We start from the raw sequence: 23,133 nt of genomic DNA, 5'->3' as shown, positions 1-23,133 counted from the left end.
TCTTTTTTGGTCCCTTACTCAAATCAAATTGCCCTTTGTTGTTCAATGAATAGTAATACCCAGCAGTGTCTGAACAATTACTTAATGTTACAGAATTGCTCAGAGGTCGGTTTTACTAATGAGTCCATGAACATTTTCAAATGACAATGTTTAGTATAGGGAACAAAACTTTCTCATTAATCATAGTATAAAACTGAGCACATACCTATAATGCCAACACCAGGCAAACAGAAACAGGAAGATCTCAAGTTCAAGGCCAATCTGAACTACACAGTGAGTTCCAGATCAGTGTAAATGGTTTTTCCTTAAAAACATTTTTGTGGGGCTGGAGAGATGGCTCAGCAGTTAAGAACACTGGTTGTTCTTGCAGAAGACCTGGGTTTGAATCCCAGCACCCACATGGTAGCTAACAACTATCCATAACTCCAGTTCCAGGGGGATCCGGCAGCCTCCTCTGACCTCTGCAGGCATTGCACGACACGGGTGCACTTACTTACATGCAGGCAATACATGCGTAAACATAAAAATAAATATTTTTTTAAAAAAAAAACACATTTTTTGAGAGATGGCTCAGTGGTTAAGAGCACTGGTTGCTCTTGCAGAGGACCTGGGTTTGATTCCCAGCACCCACATGGTGGCTAACAACTTTCTGTAACTCTGGTTCTAGGGGATCTGATGCCCTCTTCTGACCTCCGAGGGCACTGCACAACATGGGTGTACCTACCTACATGCAAGCAATATACTCTTACACGTAAAATAATAAATATCTAAGGAAAGTTTGTAAAGAGGAGGGCAAAGACATTATTTAAAAAACCAAAACAAGCAGGGCGTGGTGGTGCATGCCTTTAGTCCCAGCACTCAGGAGGCAGAGGCAGGAGGATCTTTGTGAGTTCAAGTCCAGCCTGGTCTGCATAGTGAGGAGAGAGAGAGAGAGAGAGAGAGAGAAAGAAGAGAGAAAAAAAAAAAAAAAAAAAAAGACAGGATAAAAAAAACCCAACCTTTTTTTTGTGTATTTTTATTTTATGAGTATACTTTGCCTGCATGTATGTAAGTACATTCATGTATGCAATATCCATGGAGGCCAGAAAAGAGCATCATATCCCCAGGAACTGAAGTTACAGATAGTTTTTAGCCACCATGTGGGTGCTGGGAACTGTGCTCAGGTCCTCCAGCTCTCTAGACCAGGGTAAATTATATAGCAAGATCCTGAGTCAGAAAAAATAAAGGTTGGGAATGTGGCTCAGTAGTAGAGAGCACTAGTCTAGCATATGGAAGGCCCTGAGTTTGATCCTCCAGCTCTGCCACAACCCCAGGACCCATCCTCCATAACCACCCCCTGCACCACCACCCCCCACCACCCCAAATCACAGTGTTGAACATACCAGTGTAAGAAAAGGTTCAGGTTCATTCTAGTAGCAATGGATGCTAAACTAAAGCCAATGGGTAAAAAGCTGTGTGGTAGCATACACCAACTCCATAGCTTACCTTTTTCTTTTTCCTTTTTAAGAGAGAGAGAGAGACACACACACACAGAGAGAGACAGAGAGGCGGGGGCGGGGGGAAGGAAGGGAGGGGGAACAAGGGGGAGACAGAGCAAGAGATATGCCATGTGTATGAGTACCTATGGAAGCCAGAAGGTGTTGGACCCCCTAGTGCAACAGTTACAAGTGGTTTTAAGTAACTCCTATGGATATGGGAACCAAACACCAAACTTAGGTTCTCTGGAAAAGCAGCATGCGCTCTTAGCTGCCAAGCCATCTCTCCAGCCCCCATGGTTTACTTTTTAATGACAGAAGGAAATAGGCACCTTTACACAGTATCCTGAATCAGGCAGACACTTCCCTAACAAAATACTGAAATCTGCATCTCCAGTAATGGGACACGATAAGCAGAAGACAGTTGCTTATGTCTAAGCAGAATCTAAGGAAACACCTAATCCAGATTATGTGACTGCTGCCATACATCTAGCTGGACTTGAAATCAGAAGGTTATGGGAAGTGTTCTAGATTAAAACTATCATAGGAATCCAGTATTTTCAAACTCTTTTTATACTCTTTATAAAGGACATAACTGGAATGAATGGGTGGAAAAACCTGAATGCAAACCTTACTAGAAAATATTTTGTACCAGCATTAATTTTCTCGTGTAACCATCTTGAGTACTATGGTTTTGTAGAACTCTGATTAAACAAAAGTTCTCAGGAGGCTGGGGCAGGAAGGTTGTAAGTTCAAAGACAGCTGAGCTAAATATGGAAACCATTAAAAAATAAAACAAAACAAAAAAACTAAGCATGGTGGTACACACCTGTGACCCCAGCTATTTGGGAGGTTGAGGCAGGAGGGTTAATACTCAAGATGAGCCTGCACAATGTAGTAAGCCCTTCAAAAAAGGTTTTGGTAGAGCTGGGCATGGTGGCACATGCCTTTAATCCTAGCACAAGAGGTACATCTCTGTGAGATTGAGGCCAGCCTGGTCTACATAGTAGGATCTACGCCAGCTGGGGCTACAGGGAGACAAACAAAAACAGACTGCCAAAGGAAAAAAGTGCATACAGGATCCTAAAGACACAACATGCAGGAAAGCTGTGGAAAGAAAAGGGAGCCTGTGGCCAAATGGTTAGTTCTACTTTTCTGTGATTACCATGATGATGCTGGTTTCTTTTCTCTTCTTTTTCTTTTTCTGTATATTTAATTTGTATGGTCGAAGGACGCTCTCACAGTAACTGGATACCCAGAGGACAATAGAAATAGTCTGAAAGAGGAAATTATCCAAATCCATCAATACAGATTACACTAAAGATATCTATGAAGAACTTAAAGGCAAAGAGTAAACAAAGAAATTTTAACTGGAAATTCTATATAAATCCAACCCATTTCTCCTCTGAACTTTATTCTTGGGGAGAAATTGATTGGAGACACACACACTTATTCATTTCTTTGAATATGAATGTTTTCCCCAAAGGTTCATAAACTAAAGGCTTGGTTGGTCTCCAGCTGGTGATGCTGAGGACTGACTGGACCATGAGGGCTCTGCCTCCAGCAATGGGTTAATTCACTGATTGATTCATAATTTGATTATTGTGAGGTGATGGAAACTAAGAGGTGAGACCTGATTAGACTAATGGGTCACTAGGTTACTAGGAACAGACCTTTGAAGGGTACATCTTGTCCATGATCTTTGCCTCGCTCTGCATCCCAGCCCTGATGAGGTGAGCTGCCTTCTCCACCATACTTGCCTGTGACCATGATGCCAGGTATAGCAATGACTAAACCATGGCTGAACAACTCTGAAATTGTAAGCCAAAATAAATCTTTTTTCCTTAGAAAATGTTCTCATGTGTATTTGTCACAGGCCTACATCATCATCTCAGAATACTGAGGCAGCCTAACTCTCTCCTTTCTAGTTCTCTACTCCCAGCTCTAAATTCGCTCACCATCTGATTTTCACTGCTCTGAAAAAGTGAGATCTATACATCCTTTTTGCCTAGTGAAAAGTCCAAATTCCTAGGCATGGGATCCAAAGGTGCTTTATGATATGGGTCTCTCTGAACACACGCTAGTCAGGTAAGATCCACCAGCAAACCTAGGATCTCCTCCAGCTGATCAACATATACCCTGATTGTATTAGAGTCGTTCTTTACACATGTCCTATACTACGGTGTGTTCATAATAAGTATGTTCAATGAGTCATTCATTAAGTATCTGGTAAGCACTTGTACTGTACCAGTCAGAGAAGGGCATACTGCCTTCAGGAGACTACAGGCTAGCAGGAGGAGAAAAGCAAGTTTATCACACAAAAAGAAAAGAAAAAGACTCAGGTTAAAGAGATATGTCTAGGTCAGGCATGGTGGTTGGCGGTGCACAGCAAGCCTTTAATCCCAGCACTTGGAAGACAGAGGCGGGGGGATCTGTAAGTTCAATGCCAGCCAGGGCTACATAACAAGACCCCGGCTCAAAAAAAAAAAAAAAAAAAAAAAAGGTCAACACTTATGCTGTCAGGTGTGGTGGCACATATATGTAGTAACTCCAGTACCCACGAGGCTGAGGCTGGACGACTGAGAATTCAAGGCCAGTCTTGGATATACAGCAACACCTGTTTCAAAAAAAAGCAAAATGAGAAGAAAAAAAAATTGCCCCTTGGGGCTTGGGAGATGGCTCAGTGGTTAAGAGTACTGACTGCCCTTGCAGAGGACCCAGGTTTGATTCCCAGCACTCTACATGGTGGCTAACAACTGTCCATAATTCCAGTTCCAGGGAAATCTGACACCTTCTTCTGACCTCCTCGGGCACAGCACAACACGGGTGCACATATATGCATGCAAGCAATGCACTCATACACATAAAATTAAAAAAATAAAAAGCTTCTCCTTAATAAATAGAGAATACCTAAGTAATTAGTAAATAACAATAACAACTAAAAGAAGCTAGAGGAATTGAACAATATTATAAACAGTCAAAAGGGTCCAGAGAGAAAATAGCTATTTTGGAATGAATCTAGGTAAGCTCAGAGAAGAATAAAGGTACTCTGGAGTTGTGCCTAAGCATTATGAATGAAACAGGTTTAGAAATGATTTAGATGCCTTTGTAACAAAAGCAGGTAGACAAGAAGCTGAGCTGCAGGTATAAAGCCCCAAGCCCCGCACCACTGGTGGAAAGGATTCTACATACTGTGAAACAAAGCCATGCTTCTCAGGAAGAGAACAGAAACATACCTCAACAAAGAAGACTAAATTTTCTAAATGAGTAGGATGGGTTTTCAAGTTACCATCTTTCACTTCTAAGAGTGCGCCTTTACATTTACTGAAGACATCTGAGGACAGAAAGAGTTTGTAGTTTTATTTACCTTTTGTTTCAATATTTTCAGAAATACAATGTATAATCTGAGAATAAGCAATATAAAAACTTAATCCAGAAACACCCCTTCCCCATTTTCTACAATGAACCAAGCATCAGAGATATCTATTTTAAGCTCTTAAAAAGCTATATTGGAATGGAAGTATAGCTCAGCGATAGTACACTTGCTCAAGGTTCCAGGTTCCATCCTTAGCACCACAAAATAAATACCCCGCCACACACACAAGGTAAAAAAAAAAAATCTGATTATCATTCCATAGTCTCCAAAATATATAAAAGTGGCCTTTAAAATGATGCCTGCCATGGCCTACACATTAGCTAAGACATCATAAATCTAAGACTCTGAGTAAATGATTTAGAAGAACTTATGCCATTAGAGCCTGAAAAATTAAAAAGCTACACTGTAAAAGTGCATCTTCATAGGGCTGGGCCCAGTCAGGAAACAGCTGCCACCAAGCTTGAGGACCGAGCAGGATCTCCCATACAAAAACTGGACATGGTGGCACAGTCTGAGGGAGAGTAAGGGAAACAGACAGGAAGTGGGACAGACACAGGTGGGTCCCTGGGGCTCAAGTCTAGCAAAATCGGTTAGCTCTAGTGGCTGGCTCTGCCTCAAAGAATCAAGTGGAGACTGATAGAGGTAGACTTGACATCAATCCTCTTCACACATGTACAGAAACAAACACACACACACACACAAATTTTTTTTAATGTATCTTCCTATCAGAAGCCATGTATTATTGTCACACTCTTAATTATGTTTAAATTGTCATACATTCTTCATCTGGGCAATAAAGTAAAAGATACTATGGGTTCCTGAAAAGAAGGAGCTCACGGATTTTAAATGCCTGTGTGTACTTTCCACCAAACACTTATTCTTAGGAATTTAAATCCAAGGAAATAATCAAATAAATACTATGTCCCAAGATACAAACTGCAGCATTGTTATAAAGAATGCAGTGTAGTATATGATATATTATGTGGTCACTGGAGGAATAGATAAGTAAAATAAGTGCATTTAATTAAAAAACAAAACAAAAAAAACAAGGGCTGCTGAGATGCCTCAGTGGGTAAAGGCATTTGCCACAAAAGCCTGATGACTTGAGTTTAATCCAAAGAACCCATATAAAGACGGAAGAAGGCTGACTCCATAAAGTTGTTGTCCTCTGACTTCCATACCTTACTCACACATAATAATAATACATTTTTTAAAAAAAAAACATAAATTGAGGCAAGGCTCTTGCATAGGACCTGGGTTTGATTCCCAGCACCCACATAGCAGCTAACAACAGTCAATAACTCCAGTTCCAGGGAAATTCAATGTCCTCTTCTGATTTTCATGGGCACTGCATGACCCGGGTGCATTCATACACATGCAAGCAATATACTCATACACATAAAATAAATAAAAATTTTTATTAAAAAATGCATCTTTGGCCAGGTGTGGTGGTGCACACCTTTAATCCCAGCACTCGGGGCCAGCTGGAACTACAGGGAGACCTTGTCTTCAAAAAAAAAAAAAAAGAAAAAAAAAAAGCACTGTTACGTCCAACTCCTACCACAACTTTATATATTTTTTTTAATTGAGCTATTGTTAGACACCCAGAGAATTCAGGAATCTACAGCAAAAACTTACCTCTTAATTTTTCTAGTAAAGACTTAAGACTATTTTCTATTCGTTCCTGTATCTCCACTGTATCCTCTAAAATTGATAAACAAAGAATAAAATTTCATTTTTTTAATAAAACAATTTGACCTGCACACACCTGCATGTAAAATAAGACTTTTAATATTTTATTATTTTTATTTTGTGTATGAGTGTATTGCCTGCATGTATGTAAGTGCAATGTCCTCAGAGGTCAGAAGAAGGAGTTGGAACCCTTAGAACTGGAGTTACAGATGGTTGTTAGCTACCATGTGGGTGTTATAAACCAAACCCAGGTCCTCTTACCCAGTGCTCTTACCCCTGAATCATTTCTCTAGACCCTAATAAAATATTTTAAAAAGTAAACCTGGGGCTGGAGAGATGGCTCAGCTGTTAAGAGCACTGACTGCTCTTGCAGAGGACCTGGGTTCGATTCCCAGCACCCACATGGTGGCTACGAACTGTCCTTAACTCCAGTTCCAGGGGAATCCAAAGCCCTCTTCTGACCTCCATGCCACTGCACGACATGGGTGCACTCACATACATGCAGGCAATACACCCATACACATAAAAATAATAAAATTAAAAAAAAAAGTAAACCTGTGTACTCTCATATACACTAAGTCAGACCTTTAGAGTGTTGCAAACTTATGTCTACTGCACTTTTCTAAAAATGTGAGGTTATAGACCTTTGTTTGGATTTACTAAATTTTTACTGCATCTTGACAAAGACCTAGTAAACATATATGCAAGTACACACTTACCTAAGCCATTGGTATCCAGTTCATACAAATTGTTAACAAGATAAAAGGAACTTATCTGGCATTGAGAACAGCCAGAGTTAAAGAATCCACCCATCCTGGTAGGTACAGGTCCAAGGAAGGGATACTAGAAAGAGAGGGAAAACAATATCCTTTAATTCATGCAAAATAAGATAACAAGGCTAGTAACTACTGTATAAAACCTGTTTTACTCACTTAACAAAAAAATCCATTACTCAGAAAAGTAATAACTGACTCCTGCAGTAAAAACAAAAAGGCCCTATAAGTCGGTGGTGGTGGTACTTGCCTGTAATCCTAGCACAGGTAAGGCTGAGGCAGGAAGACCTTAAGTTCAAGGCCAACCTGGACTATAGGGCAAAAACCCTGTCTCCAAAAGAAAAATTTTACTACCTTAAAAAAGCTATTGTTTTTCCTTCCTATCCAATCTGGACCGAGAGAAAGCCTAAAATCAGCTCTGAGACTTACCAAATTCTACTTCCCTACAGACACCATGAACTGAAACACTGCTAGTCTTCACTACTCAGCCAATCATGAACTATCTTTTAAAAGACAGTCACAGCCAGGCATGGTGGCGCACGCCTTTAATCCCACCACTTGGGAGGCAGAGGCAGGAGGATCTCTGAGTTCCAGGCCAGCCTTGTCTACATAGTGAGTTCTAGGTGAACTGGGGCTACAGGGAGACCCTATCTCAAAAAGAGCCCCCCTCCCCCCAAAAAACCCAGTCACAAGTAGAATTATTGAACCTCTAATAACAAATACTTATTGATGGTACCTGAATTTCCTTCTCAATAAATCGCTTTCCCATCTCCACGGCCACTTCTAGCTGTTGGAGGAGCAAACGAAGAATATCAATCCGGGAGGACACACCATTCTCAGCAGTCTTCTCGGAGTTCTTTGGCTCCACCGGGTGGTTAAGACTTGCAAGTCCACTGATCAGTCTCAATGTTAAGGAGCGGATTCTTAACCACATGGTCTCTTCCTCCAAGGAAAGTTTCTTATGTTCTTCAGAAACATTCCTTAAACAGAAACATCCCCAGACCATCCATTTTACTCAGCCTGTTGCCTTAAATCTTTGAGTATTTGTTTTCACCCATCAAGACACCTGACAACAGTTCTTGTCATCACGAACCATTTGTATGATCTTAGTCAAATTTCTGTCCATTTCACAGTCAGAAAGGTGGGTGGGTAGACTACTATTCAGTAGGCCAATTTAAGGTACTTTGCTCTGATGATTAAAATACTAAAGATACAAAAAAAAAAATCCAAATGCCAGAAAAGCTAGTTAGGTAGAAAAAGTATTCTGATACTCACAGAATCGACACTCTTACACAGATCCCTTAAGATTGTTCTAAGACTTTTAAACTTAAGTACAAAAATATAACCAAAATTGGCTGAGGGTTCAGCTCATAGGTAAGCTATACTTTTACCATTTGCAAGGCCCTAGGTTGAATTCCAAGCATCACCAAAAAATTTGTGTATATAATAAAAAAAAAAAAAAAGATATTTACATAACCTCAAATTACAACATTTGTACTTCCCTGTTGTTTTAAGACAGGGTCTCACAACATAGCTCCGGTTGGCCAGGAACTCATTATGTAGACTAGGCTAGCCTTGGCTTCCCAAGCACTGGGGTTAAAGGCATGAACTATCATGCCTGGCTCGTTTGTCCTACTTCTAGACTGCATTTATGTAGTGGTAAGCCATGCAGTAGAGCTAAACAATTTAGGTTTATCATTTTCTTTTTAAAAATTTTTTTTAGCCTGGTGTGGGGGTACACGTTAATCCCAGCACTTGGGAGGCAGAAGCAAGCGGATCTCTGTCAGAAGAGTGTGTTGGATCCCTTGAATTTGGAGTTAAGATAGTCGTTAGCCACCATGTGGGTGCTGGAAACTGACCCAGGGTCCTTTGCAAGAGTAGCCAGTGCTCTTAACTGCTGAGTCATCTCTTTAGCCCCATCATCATCTTTAGAAGGACCTATATGCAAGGTTAGCCCTCAGCTGATGCCTGGCAACCTATACTCCAATCATCACTTAAACGTCAAGAGTAGTTCCTGTGTCCCAATTGTTCATGTTGTTTATGGCAAACATCTGCTTTCCTTCTGAGAGCCTGAAATTTTGATACAGGCTGTACAAAGTGTAACTATGCAGAAACACCATGCTAAAGCATTCTTACTATGTTAGAGCATTCTTTCTCTATTGAGGAAGGAATGAGCTTGGCAAGCCCCTCCACCAGTGGAGAGGACAGTAGAAATCAATGCATGAATCCTCAAGGCTCTACCTGTGCCCCTTCCCTGGCTCATCCTTCCAAGTACCCTTTGCTGAAATAAACCTTAAAGGTGTGAACAACTACATGCTGACTCTCAAGTAATTCCAGCAATTCACTCAATGTAGTCTTGGCAATCTACAACTCAGTATTTTCAAAACTACCTCCCACATCTGTCTTTCAATGCATGTGCATTAATATCCTTATGCTGTACTTTCCCAGAAGCAGATATGCTAAAGTAAATGGTAGGTTGCATTTTAAATATTGAAAGATTTTTTAAATTCCCTACAGGAAGTCAGGTGTGGCGGCACACACCTTTAGTCCCAGCGCTTGGGAGGAAGAGTCAGGGGGATCTCTGCGAGTTCAAGGCCAGTCTACATAGCTGGGGCTATAAGAAAACCCTGCCTTAAAAAAAAGACTAGGAGTGGCTTTCATCTTTCTTAGCATTTTTTGACTTTTTCTTTTTTTTTTTTTTCTGTCTTTTGTCTTTTTGAGACAAGGTCTCCCTGTAGCCCCAGCTAGTCTGGAACTCACAAAGTAGACCAGGCTAGCCTTGAACTCACAGAGATCCATCTGGCTCTGCCTCCCAAATGCTGGGCTGGGACTAAAGGCATATGCCACCACACCTGGCTTGCTTTTTGGTTTTTTGAGACCAGCTGGTCTGGAACTCACAAAAGTAGCCCAGGCTGGCCTGGAACTCAAAGAGATCCCCTGCTTCTTGCCTCCCTAGTGCTGGGACTAAAGGTGAGTGCCACCACGCCCAGCCAAAGATTCTTTTTTAAAAAAATATTTTATTTATTATTTTTATTTTATGTGTATGAATGTATTGCCTGTATGTATGTGAGTGCACCCATATTGTGCAATGCTACAGAGGTCAGAAGAGGGCTTCGGATTCTCCTGGAACTGGAGTTAAGGACAGTCTGTAGTTGCCATGTGGGTGCTGGGAATCAAACTCGGGTCCTCCGCAAAAGCAGTCGGGTGCTCTTAACCACTGATATCCTGAGCCATCTCTCTAGCCCCAGCCAGAGATTCTTTAAATCAATCCATTGGTTTTTCCAGCAAATAAAACAGATCCAGAGGTTAAATGCCTCAGTCAAACTCACACAGCTAGCCCACAGTAGCATCCAAGTTCAGTGCTCATCCCATTGGTCTCCCACTTCCCAACAATCTTCTTAGCACCCAAGAGAGAAGAATGTCTGGCAACGCAAGTGTTGAGCCCAGAGAAATGACACCATCATTTGAGGGAGGTGACAGAAAAAGAAGGCTTGGCAGGGGCTTCTCGAGACTCAGAGGGGAAGGAAGTGACTAGAAACAAAGTCTATGGTACTCTCACTGATCTTTAGAATACCACATCTGAATCAAATGTCCCATATCCTTTGGGTACCCTTCTCTTCTCTAGTGACTATCACCAGTGAAATGGGAGTGCCCCAGTAAGAAACCTAACAAAAGTTTACATTTGCAATTTCAGGGCCAGGCATGGTAAGTGCACACCTTTAATCTCAGAACTTGGGAGGCAGAGGCAGATGGATCTCTCTGAGTTCAAGGCAAGCTTGGCCTACATAACCAGGGCTACCCAGTGAGACCTGTCTCAAAAATATAAAAAGGGACTGGGGATATGGCTTAGTGGTAGAGTACATGCACAGCAGGAGAAACCCTGGGTTCAATCCACCATGTTGCAAACAGAATACATTTCCATCTTCCCCTCAGTAAGCTAGGAAGCCCAGACTGACCTGTGGGCTCTAAAATGTACTTGGGAAATAGACCAAGTCACAGAGCCTGATTCAATGAAATACTGCTGAGTAAGAGTAGAAAAGACAGCAGACTGAGTTTTTGTCTTGCCCCTACCATGTTTTTCTACCCACTTGTGGCTTATATAAAATCAATTGTTAAAATTTCTTTTCTGAATAAATACCTATTTTTCATATTGCTAAACAACAGAAGCAGTAGCTGAGGGATGGGAATGTAGCTCAGTAAGTGCTAGACATACGTACACACACACACACACAGAGGGGAGAGAAAGAGAGAGAAAGAGAGAGAGAGAGAGAGAGAGAGAGAGAGAGAGAGAGAGAGAGAGATTGATTGAGATTTTCCAAATTACCATAAACCTTTGGAATTTAAGTTTATTACTTCTACTTACAGAAGTTATAATCTTTATTATTTGCCAACCTGAGATAATGGTAGAAGCTTTCCCCATTTAAATGTTCTCTATCTTTCCTCTAGAATTCCTAAGGAATAAGGGCATAGAACCTTTAATCCACCTGGAATTCACCCTCATACAAGCCATAATCAGGCCTAACCTTCAGTTTGGCTCACAGTCCCAATAATCCCAGTCAGGGGTTAGACTTCCTTCCTTTGTTGCTCCTAGATTATCTGATCTCAAAAATGAACATTACACTTCAGATTTGTATAAAAACAAAAATTTTTTTAAATCTTAGATTCATTGCAATTCTTCAGAAATAAACCCCTGGGGCTAAATTCCATTTACCTGTCTTTTGGATCCCAGCTGAAGAAAACATTTAAGTCTCTATTGTCTCGCAAATCTTCCCATGGAATGTCATCTTCTTCTGGCCTGAGATTCATTGCCTTTATACTTTCTGCTAAACTGCTTGATCTGGAATACAGAGAATGGGCTCAGGTCTTATTTCTTATCCCTGTGCATGTACACAGTATATATGTGTCATGTGTATAGTAGTTGTGTGCAGTACATATGTATGGTATGTGTATGCAGTGTATGTGTGGTGTGTGTGCATGTTTGTAACATATGTGTCTGTGTGTGATGTGCATATTTTATGTGTGCAGTGTGTATGGTATGCATGTGCAATGTCTGTATTGAATATGAATGGTGGGTATGTGTGCATGGTATGTGTGTATATATGTGTAGTCTGTGTGTGCATGGTGCGTGTGGTACATGTGCGGAAGTATTATGTGTGTACCATGTGTGGATGTGTGTGGATTTATGTGTGTATATATGAGGGCTATGTGTGTCAGTGCACGTGTGTATGTGGGTGTGTGGATGTGTGTTATGTGTGGTGTGTGGCATGTGCACACATGTATATGCAGGAGTCAGTGGAGGCCAGAGGTCAACATCAGGTGTCCTCCTATCTTTCTCCACCTTGTTTTTTGAGACAGGGTCTCTCACTGAGCCTGAAGCTCAGCAAGTGGCTAGACTAGGTGGCCAGTGGGCCCCAGGGATCCTTCTGTCTCCTCTGCCTAGCACCAAGATTACAGGCATATGTGGCCATGCCTGGCTTTTTATATGGGTTCTGGGGAATCTGAACTCAGGCCCTCACTTTACCCACTGAACCATCTCCATGTAACAATACAGTCATGAAATATTAGCCAGGACTTTCTTTTACTAAAAGTATAGACTCATAAGAGGTTAAACAGAACCAAGTCAAATCATGAGACTTACTACACAGCAAGCAAAAAGACTTCTATAGCCCATGAAAACACAGTACTGTGCCAGATGTGGTGGCGCACGCCTTTAATCCCAGAACTTGGGAGGCAGAGGCAGGTGGATCTTTCTAAGCTGGGGCTACAGGGAGACCCTGTCTCAAAAAGACACACAAACACACAAAAAAAGAAAACACAGTAGAGCAGCACCAAAAGTCCTGAGTGTAGGAGGGAAACCTCCACAGTTTGATACAGAGGAGAGGATGATGCCCAGGGCAGGCTAGTTTTTCTAATGGATCTGAGATACCACTACCCTATCATTCTCCACAACAGGCTCAACAGTTTTCCATTTCCAGCTTCCTTTCTCTTCCCAGGCCCCATTTCTTCCTCTTAACTCTGCTAATGACTCCCATAAGCCCACTGATTATTCTCAGGATCTGATCTAATCCCCTAGTTCCTCTTTATTTCTTATGAAATACTTACATGTTTGCTTCAAGTAGAAGGTCTAACAGCATCCGTTCAGTACGGACTTGTGCAAAATGAAGAGAATTATTCAGCCTGTTCCTAAAAGCGATAAACTCTGGGATCTTCTCAAATGCACCATATTTGTAAGCTTGGATAATATATTCTGAGGTCTGAGAAGGAAAGACATTACCTTGGTATAAACATTTGACAGGTCAGTCAATGCAAGCAAACCTTGCCAGCCAACAAAATACTCAAACTAAAATTAAGGCTTTGAATTCAATCTCTAGAGGTTTTGGTCACAAAGTAGAAGATGAGCTAGTAAAACTATTAGTTTCCTTTCTTCCTGTAGCTGTCAGCTGTCTCCTCTCTACTATGGGGCAGCTTGCAGCTGTTGCTGCCATCTCCAGCCCTGTCTTAGCAGTCATGTCTTTCAAGGCAACAGGACTGGAGGTTTTGTTCTATCACATGAGTCACAAATTTGGCTAGTGCCATTCCAGAAGGGATATTACTCCATGTTTTTCTCCATCTAAGATAAAATATGCTTTATATCAAGAGTCTTAAGATGCCAGAATAACACAATCATATCTCCACCCAAAATAAAATAACTTTCCTTCAGAAAGAGACTACTCCATCATTGGTTCTTTCTGAAATGGAATCAGACACACAGGGCAGATGAGCTTTCTACCAGAAGACACCGAACAAAAGACCCATGGATATGCATGTCAAGATCCACTCTTGAGAATGACTTCAAGAACCAAGTTTCTTGTGCACACAAACTGCTAGAAATTACCCTAGACAAGTAAGTGAAGGGAATGCTCACCAGCACATCTTAAAGACTAAAATATGCAGATGAAATCCTTCAGAATAGAGGCAAGATAAAGAATTCTAATGGAAACCTTGGCAACAACAGAAGCAAATCTCAGGGAAGAACATTCACAAAGTGGGCCTATGCCATCCAGATAAGAAGACAGAAAATCACCCCTTCGGGGCCAATGAAGGTATTTAGCTCAAGGCTGAAGTCTGCCCAAAACAAAGACCCTTTCTAGAAAAGCCAGTCTTTTGCATTGCCTAAGTTTGTTCAGCTCTGCCCCCATCTCCACTATGTCTACGTACTTTGCCCAATAAGAAAATAGGCCAATAGTCAACAACATACCCTCTGATATACAGCCTCGCAGGGTTCATTTCAGGCCGCGGGATTGCGCCACGGGCGCTAATTCAACTGCATTCGATGCGGCTTTTAAACCCACATGGGACACCTCGGCGAGCTGTTTGCCTGCAGTATCTGGAGAAATTAAAGACGGACGGACACAAGAAAATTAAAAAGATTACTTGTGATCCTGCAGGTTTAAGGACTATCTGAAAAATCTCAAGTGTACCTTCTAGCTTGACTGAGGACACTGAGATGCCCCATCAAGAAGAGGCTAACATTAATCACATGTCTATCCGACAGTCCCCAGCTTAGAAGACACAGCAAGGTTTACTATCAACCCTTGCGATGGGAACTTGCAGCTTGAAAAAACTTGGAACTTATATGATCCAGCAACCAGTCAGGATAAAAATGCAACTTGGGTAATTCTAAACAGATTATAGTTCCAAAATAGGCTACGCCTAAAGAAGAGAACCCAGCCTTACCTAACGGATAAGTTTTAATATCTGAGTGGTCCATGAAATACCACTTCAGAAAAAAAGGCAAGAGCTTTTTGTTTGTTTTGTTTGAGACACAGTTTCACTGTCACCCTGGAACTCAAGAGATCTGCCTATCTCTGCCTCCTGAGTGCTGGGATCAAAGGTGAAGATGTGTGCCACCACGCCTGGCCCAAGGCAGCAAATATAATCCTTAACAAATCAAAATAGTAGGTGTAGTTCTTGTTTCAACAGTCTTCTGTAATTGCCGAAGTAAATACCACTACAGAACTAGCCATGGGCCTGAGCACAAAGGCCTCAAGAGCATGACCACTGAGGGCCCATCTCCTGATGGGAGAGCAGCCAGACCAGAAGCCATAGTCAGCTGAAGACGCAAATGCAACATGTGGTCCATACCCATGTCTTCATTTAGGCACCAATGAGGCTACTTAGATAATGAAGAGATTCCTGAAATGAACCTTGGTTGTTGTAAAAATTAGCAAAATACAGAGGTATCAGACCATAAATAATGATCTTTATAAATACCTAAAGTAGGAGCCACAAAAGAGGTTTAAGGATTTATTATTTTTATTTATGTGTATGTGTGTGCATTTGTTTAAGTGAGACCCCTTAGAGCTGGAGTTCCAGGTGGTTGTGAGCAGCCCGACATGAGGGTTGGGAATCAAACTGCTATCTGTCTCTCCAGGTACCCCAAAGGAAGCTTTATAAAACACAAACATTTAAATGACTTTTGGAGATAAGAAAATGTAGCACTGATTTTAAAAAATAATATTGCTGGGTGAGGGGGTGCACGCCTTTATTTCAGCACTCACGAGGCAGAGGCAGGCAGATCTCTGTGAGATCAAGGCCAGCCTAGTCTACATAGTGAGTTCCAGGGCAGCTGGGGCTATAGGGAGATTCTGTCTCAAAGAAAAAGAAAAAAAAAACTGTTAAAAAAAAAAATTATCTTAAAGCAAGATGGCAACAAAGACCTATCTAGAAAGAAAATTCTTATGCAGACCTTCTAAAGATAACTTTCAATCCCAAAGCACCAAAGCACTACAAACAATAGTGAAGTTTCCATTTGAGAAATGTTTTTCAAAGAACTAATTAGGAAGTGAAATACATTAGTCACCAAGGAAGAAAGCATTTGGGGAATCCCCAACATTCCCAAGAATAAATGCTGCAGAACACAGAGCTTTGGTTTTACGGAGAGCTACTTCTAGCACTGAGACGCATGAACACATGCGTAACACCTCAATCTTGACAGCCTCTTATTCCTTTACACCAGTTTACACCAGTCTTGATTACCTTACTTTGGGATGCTGGCATCATAGTTCAGGTAAACTTTTCTTGCAGTAGTATCTTTTGACTCCAGGTACTTAAAGATTAGCTGTTTTAGTATGAATAAATTAGCCCCGTCATAAATTATAAGGACAGTACTATCATTCCCTGATCAATAAAGTACATAATCTGACCAGGCACAACACTGTAAACATTAATCTAAATTCGTAATTCCTACAAACTACTATAAGCAATACGTCAAGCACTACGAGGCTGGATGGAGCAAGAAGATGGAGAGTTTGAGGCCAGCCTAAGTTACGTACGTCAGAAGACCCTGTTTCAAAAAGAGATTTTTCAGTAAATTAAATGTCTTTATCCTCTTCCTCATAAACACAAAAAGAACGAAAAGAAGGAGATTATAGGAAATTAATTCTTTTGAGTTAGGAAATTCTTTAAAACAGAAGAAGGCAATTACAATTACTTAAATATACAGGAGATCGTCATAGATTTACAACTGCCACTCATAACTCATACTGTGAGAATCTAAACTCCAGCATCCTAGACATGTCCTCTGGCCTCAATGCCAAGCTGTCACCTTCAAAACAATATGCTCAGATGTTAAAACCTGCTTTTGCTTTCCTTTCTCCTCAATTAGGGCACTAGAACACGACGAGGTCTGAATAGATAACATCACTGTCTGACAAGAAGGCAGGCTGAAAACCAACTGATGGTGTGTGCTGAAGCAGAGGGCCGGCCTTTCTGTTCCTCTGCTGCTCCAGGCCTTTAGACCAAACCCTAAAACTCAAAAGAACAGTTACCAGAGGCTAACAAATACTGCTCAGAAATACTCCTGCCCTGCCATCTCTTTAGTGTACCCCTAAAGAACTAGATGAATGACAGGTGTAACTTAGAAAAATCCTCAAGAACTGTTTGCCAAGAAGAATCTCAGATTATACCTTCCTTACCAAGTTCATTAACTGCTGATGAACCAAAAGACTAGAAAGCTATGGGCAGATACCTGGCATGACCAACCTCCAGTAAATGTCTAGAAGCATGTGAGAACCAACTCGGCAGTGACCACTCTAAAGGTATGACTTCTTTCTATACATCAATTTTTGGGTAGTTCTGAAAGGTCAGTCCACTGAGACCACCTGTTTTTCCACAAAAGCCTCTGTTATAATCAAGTGGAGCCCAAGTCAGCTTGCAGTGAAAAATATGGTGCAAATCCCATCCTTGTACTCTGGCACAGAGAAGCTCTAATTTATTGCTGCTTAAAGACAACAGGAAACAGCTGCCAGCACAAACTCTGATAGGCTATTTCATACATTCTTAGAAGTCTCTTCATGACAGTTAGAAAGAGCTACGAGACATAATACTTCTCTTACTATCCAGTTCTAAATGCAAATTTCCAAGGATTCAATTAAATACACTCATATCCAACAAATGCAGATAACTGCACCTCTACCTAACAGCCTTGGATGATAAACTGCAGTCTAAGGGCACCTGCCAGCAGCAGAGCATGATGGCTGGACATGTGTGTTTGTCACCCCACCAGAGGGGGCACATTCTGAACGACATGCAGTCAGCAGCAAGACCACAGTATCAAAGGGCTTCACTTACATCTTTCTGGTTGGAGTGGAAAAACCTGAGTGCGAAGTTACAGGACTGGGATGCAGCAGCATACTGACCTAGGGATGCAGCGTATCGGGTCAAGAGGTAACTAGGTTGGAAGAAGGAAAAAAAAAAAAAAAGAACGTTATACTTGCCTCACTCTACTGTCAAATACTATGCTCCAAACTGCTATGGTAAAGGACTAGATAGGCATAAGCAAGACCAAACATGCTGCCAGAGCAATAAGTTAATTCACTGGAGCACATTAAAAGAAAGAGAATGAACAAAGTTCAATTGGTTTTGAGGGAGGCCTCAAGTTCTATGCCATTCTTTCTTTTCCTCTTGATGATTAAATGGAACACAAAGCTTATAAGAGTTCATAATGCTGTCTTCCTAAATGGGACAGAGAAAATGCCCTTAAGTAACTGCAAAGTGTAGCCAAATCACATATTCAAAGGGATGGCTCGGGGCAATAGATAAAGAACATGTGTCATCAGCAGCAGCAAGGGAGAATCAAAGACCTCAAAAAAGCATGTTCTAAGAAGAAAGGTTCAAAACGTGTAGCTGGCTGGAGAGTCAAAGCTCAGGAGTGCACATATGCTTAGCATGACAGCTGGTTGCTATCTTTGGGGAAAACATTCTTACCATTTAGAAATTGGAAATTTTCTATTTGCTGGTAGATATAAACACTTTATGCTTTGCCATGGGTCACAACAGGTGGATTTAGAATCTGGAAACCTGTTCTGCTACAATCTATGAAGGTAAGGTTCCTATGCCTGCTGAAGCTGTCTGCTCATTATTCAGAGTGTATACTACCAACCCAATGGTGTCGTGCTGGATATGCTTAGCATCAAGGCTGGAGTAAAGATCCACCACTGGTTCAAATGCACCAAGCATACAGTAGATTCGAACAAGCAGCAGTTTGAATTGAGCATTGGAAGGACTGTGGGTTAATCCTTCTTCCAGCAAAGTCAGGGCTTGCCACACAGCACTCTCATCACCTAAAACCAAAATACATCATTATCCACTCAGTTTGACAGAAAATGAGCTCTCTCTCTCTTCTCTTCTTCTCTCTTTTTCTCCCCCCCCCCATCCACCTCCCTATACCTCCACCTGGTCTAGAACAGATTCTGCTGGGATTAAAGGTGTGTGCCATCTGATCTTCTTACTTAAAGGGAAGGACTCTAGATAGGCTGATTAAATCCCTGTGGATGAACTTGCACGGAGGGACATATGGAGACACTAACTTTACATGGAAAATTTGGGGGGTGGTTTTTTTGGGGGGTCTTTTTGAGACAGGGTCTCTCTGTAGCCCCAGCTGGCCTGGAACTCACTATGTAGACCAAGCTGGCCTTGAATTCACAGAGATTTGCCTACCTCTGTCTCCCGAGCGACAGTCTTAACACAAATGACAGAATGTATAAACTCCAGTGGGGGGCTATGGAAGGGTGCCAAAGGGGAATGGGATATAAAAATGATTTTATGTATGAAATACACAAAAATTCAATAAATTTTTTTTAAGAAGTTCTAAAATATGAACTTTTTAAAAAAGGTGTATGCCACCACACCCAGCCTAGGAAGATTTCTTAAAAACAGGAACATGTTGACATCATCACCTCCCCAAACTGTTTTTTTGTCTTTTTGAGACAGGGTCTCCCTGTAGCACCAGCTGGCCTCGAACTCACTATGTAGACCAGACTGGCCTCAATCTCACAGAGCCACCTGCCTCTGTCTCCCAAGTACTGGGATTAAAAGTGTGCGCCACCACACCCAGCTCTCCCCAAACTAGTCTATGAATGAGGTTAATGCATATAAATTTTAGATACAACCTGTAATCAGAACAAGGAATTTCCATAAATAAAAAGTCCTTCAATAGTTATGTCAGTGTTTAAATATGGCTCTGCAAAAAATGATGACTAGATCTTAAGAGAAAAATCATAGAATTTCACAGAATCTCAAATTCTGAAAAAAGACAGACTGTGAAGAACTGGAGTCTATCTGTCAGCCTTCCCACTGCAGGATCTTCTCCATGAACTGTGAGGGATATTATCCAGAGATGTAATTCTATTAACATAAGTACCATACGATACTGCTAAAAACTATTAGGGCTGGTGAGATAGCTCAGAGGGTAAAGCTGCTTTTCATCAAAGCCTGACAACTTGAGTTGTAGCCTGGGCTCCACACGGTGGAAGGTGAAAACTAATTCCATGACACGCGTGCACCCGTGTATGTATGTGTGTGTGTGTGTGTGTGTGTGTGTATGCACGCACACATGCACACACACAAAATAAATGTTATGAAAAATTATTTTTTTTAAAAAAGGTTATTTTCCTATATATATATTTTTTAAGTAAATAAAAATGCCATTCTGTTTTGTGGGTCCATCAGTGTGTCTTTGAATCAGCATTATAGTGTTTTAATTACGTACCTTTGCAATAGGTTTTTTCAATCATTAATCATTATTCGGACACATTAAAAAAAAAAATACAAAGCCGGGTACACTGGCGTACGCCTGTAGTCCCAGCACTTGGGAGGCAGAGGCAGATGGATCTCTGTGAGTTCGAGGCCAGCCTGGTCTACATAGTGAGTTCCAGGACAGCTGGGGCTACAGGGAAACCCTGTTTCAAAAAGACCAAAAAAATAAAAAATAAAAAAAATACAGAGAGTAGGAAAAACTGGGGACATGAGATTTTTTTCCAGAAGTCCTCTAAAGAAGGGCAAGGAAGAAAAATCTAAAAGCATTCAGCAAACTCACTGTTTACATAATTAAGTAAAATATGCAGTACTTGATAAAAACAGAGCTTCAGGTAGCGCTAAAAGTCAGTGGTACAGTTTCACAGCATGTGAGGCCTGCCTTCAATCTCTAGCAAAAAACAAGAGTCTAAGCCAGGCGTGGTGGCACATGCCTGTAGTCCCAGCACTTGGGAGGCAGAGGCAGGCGGATCTCTGTGAGTTCAAGGCCAGCCTGGTCTACATAGTGAGTTCCAGGCCAGCTGGGGCTACAGGGAGACCCTGTCTCAAAAAAAAAAACCAAAAAAAAAAAACACAAAAAAACAAGAGTCTGGAAAGAAGGCTCAGCGGTTAAGAGCACTGGCTGCTCTTGCAGAGAACCCAGGTTCAGTTCCCAGCATCCACAACCATCTGTAACTCCAGTTCCAGGAGATCTGACCTCTGTGGGAACTGCATGCATGTGATGCACTTACATGTAAGCAAACACTCATAAACATACATAAAAATAAATCTTTTCAAAAAGCAAAAACTGAGCAGAGATGAAAGCATAGATGTGGCATACCTGCTTCTCTCCAGATGTCAATGAGCACGTGGACAGCAAGGAGGCAGTAATAGTCGGAAAACTGCAGCTCTGTTTTCAAACAGGATTTCCCTACAGGGGAAAGTCACATCTATTATTAATATTTATTCACCAATTATTGCTACAAAGTAGTTTTTTAAAGGATAAAAATGACAGGCATAGAAAGAGGAATAAGAGAAGCTAAGACTAGGATAAGCACTGGAAGACAAATCCTGAGCCTACGACCTGGGATGGAGCTCCACATGTTTAGCATGTATGTGGCCCAGGCTTCCATGCCAAGTACCACAAAAGAATGGAGAGGGGAGGGAAGGAGGAATATATGACTGTTTGGGGCTGGAGACATGGCTCAGCAGTTAAGAGCATTGGCTCCTCTTGTAGAGGACTCAGGTTCAATTCCCAGCACCCACATGGTGGTTTACAACTGTCTATAACTCCAGTTCCTGGGGAATCCAACACCCTCTTCTGACCTCCAGGGGCACTGCACAACACAGGTGCACTTTCATAAATGCAGGCAATACACTCATACACGTAAAATAAATAAAATGTTAAAAAATAATAATAAATTTTAAAAAATACATGACTGTTCCAAAGAGAAACATTCAGAAGAAGTCTGAAGTGAATTAAAGAACCAAGGCCCAAGCATGACTAATATGCTCTACTTTCCCAAATGGTTTTTTCATTTTGTTTTGTTTTTCTTTTGCTTTTTTGAAACAGGGACTCCCTGTAGCCCCAGCTAGCCTGGAACTCACTATGTAAACCAGGCTGGCCTCTATCTCAGAGAGATCTGCCTCCCAAATGCTGAGATTAAAAGTGTGTGACACTATACCTGACCCAAATGGTTTTTAATATAGAGAAATACTGATTTTGAGAATTTATATTTTTATCACATATATCTAGCAAAGACAATCAGAGGACTATCTGCTTCTCAACTTAATACTCATCTTGCAATATATAATATTCTTTGATGCACTTAGTCTTTATATATAAAATATTAAGGCATACTGCTCCCAACTATAACAATTACCATAAACTATGCAATTCATTTAAGATCTACTTAGCAGCTTATGAGATCAAGAAAAACAGAGATGACTAGATGACAACTCTAAGCCACATAATGTTTTTGCATATTACTTAGTGTGACCACCTGATGAAATATTCTTTAACAGTGTGCTATGGATACTTTAAATACTGACTTCTAAAATTTTAGCAGATCAAAAATTAAAAGGTTGCTCACCAAATTCTAGTCCATGCTGGTACCTTAACATCAATTCTCTGACCACGTTCAACTTCTGATTTTTATCCATAATGTGATACAAGCCAAGTAGCCTTGTCAGCTGCACTATACACAGATGCTGCTGCAGAGCTCGGATATCAGCAGGCAGAGCAAGCTTATCTTCTGTTGGTGTTGACAATGGGACAACTCCAAGAAGGTGATTAATAAACTACAGTTAGGGAAAAATGAGCACAGGTCACAAGACTCAGTTATTCTTCAAGGTGTATTGAAATGGTCTAGAAAAGGACATCTGGGGGAAAAAACAAATGTTAGAATTTCTATCTACCAATAGCTATTTAAAAAGATGATTCTAAGCCAGGCGTGGTGGCGCACATCTTTAATCCCAGCACTCGGGAGGCAAAGTCAGGCAGATCTCTGTGAGTTCAAGGCCAGCCTGGTCTACATAGTGAGTTCCAGAAGAGCTGGGGGTACAGGGAGACCCTACCCTGTCTAAAAAAAAAGTGATTCAGAACAAACCTGTCAATTACCTAACCAGGACAAAGTCTCTCTGGAAAAGCTGCTTATTCTAGAGATTTCTTAACGTCTTTTTAAAAAATGTATTTATTGACATATGTGGAGGTCATAGGACCATTTTTGGGAGTTGATTCTCTTCTGCCTTATTTGGGAGTAGG

General features: G+C 41.1%; 1 protein-coding gene across 1 annotated transcript in view; it reads right to left on the bottom strand.

Annotated features, from left to right (window-relative positions):
- The window catches only part of Naa25 (N(alpha)-acetyltransferase 25, NatB auxiliary subunit), a gene marked incomplete in the record, with an annotated part of 72,738 nt that overhangs the window by 9,538 nt on the left and 40,067 nt on the right, over positions 1-23,133 (bottom strand). Inside the window, 11 exon segments of the mRNA XM_008847514.3 lie at positions 2,641-2,751; positions 4,712-4,809; positions 6,490-6,555; positions 7,263-7,386; positions 8,053-8,296; positions 12,028-12,153; positions 13,419-13,570; positions 17,928-18,027; positions 18,739-18,919; positions 21,211-21,300; positions 22,463-22,670. Coding sequence (XP_008845736.1) covers positions 2,641-2,751; positions 4,712-4,809; positions 6,490-6,555; positions 7,263-7,386; positions 8,053-8,296; positions 12,028-12,153; positions 13,419-13,570; positions 17,928-18,027; positions 18,739-18,919; positions 21,211-21,300; positions 22,463-22,670 — 1,500 coding nt within the window.

Source organism: Nannospalax galili, unplaced genomic scaffold, assembly GCF_000622305.1.
Source record: "Nannospalax galili isolate Female #2095 unplaced genomic scaffold, S.galili_v1.0 scaffold120, whole genome shotgun sequence".
Lineage (NCBI taxonomy): Eukaryota > Metazoa > Chordata > Mammalia > Rodentia > Spalacidae > Nannospalax > Nannospalax galili.
This window is presented reverse-complemented; position numbering and strand designations above follow the sequence as displayed.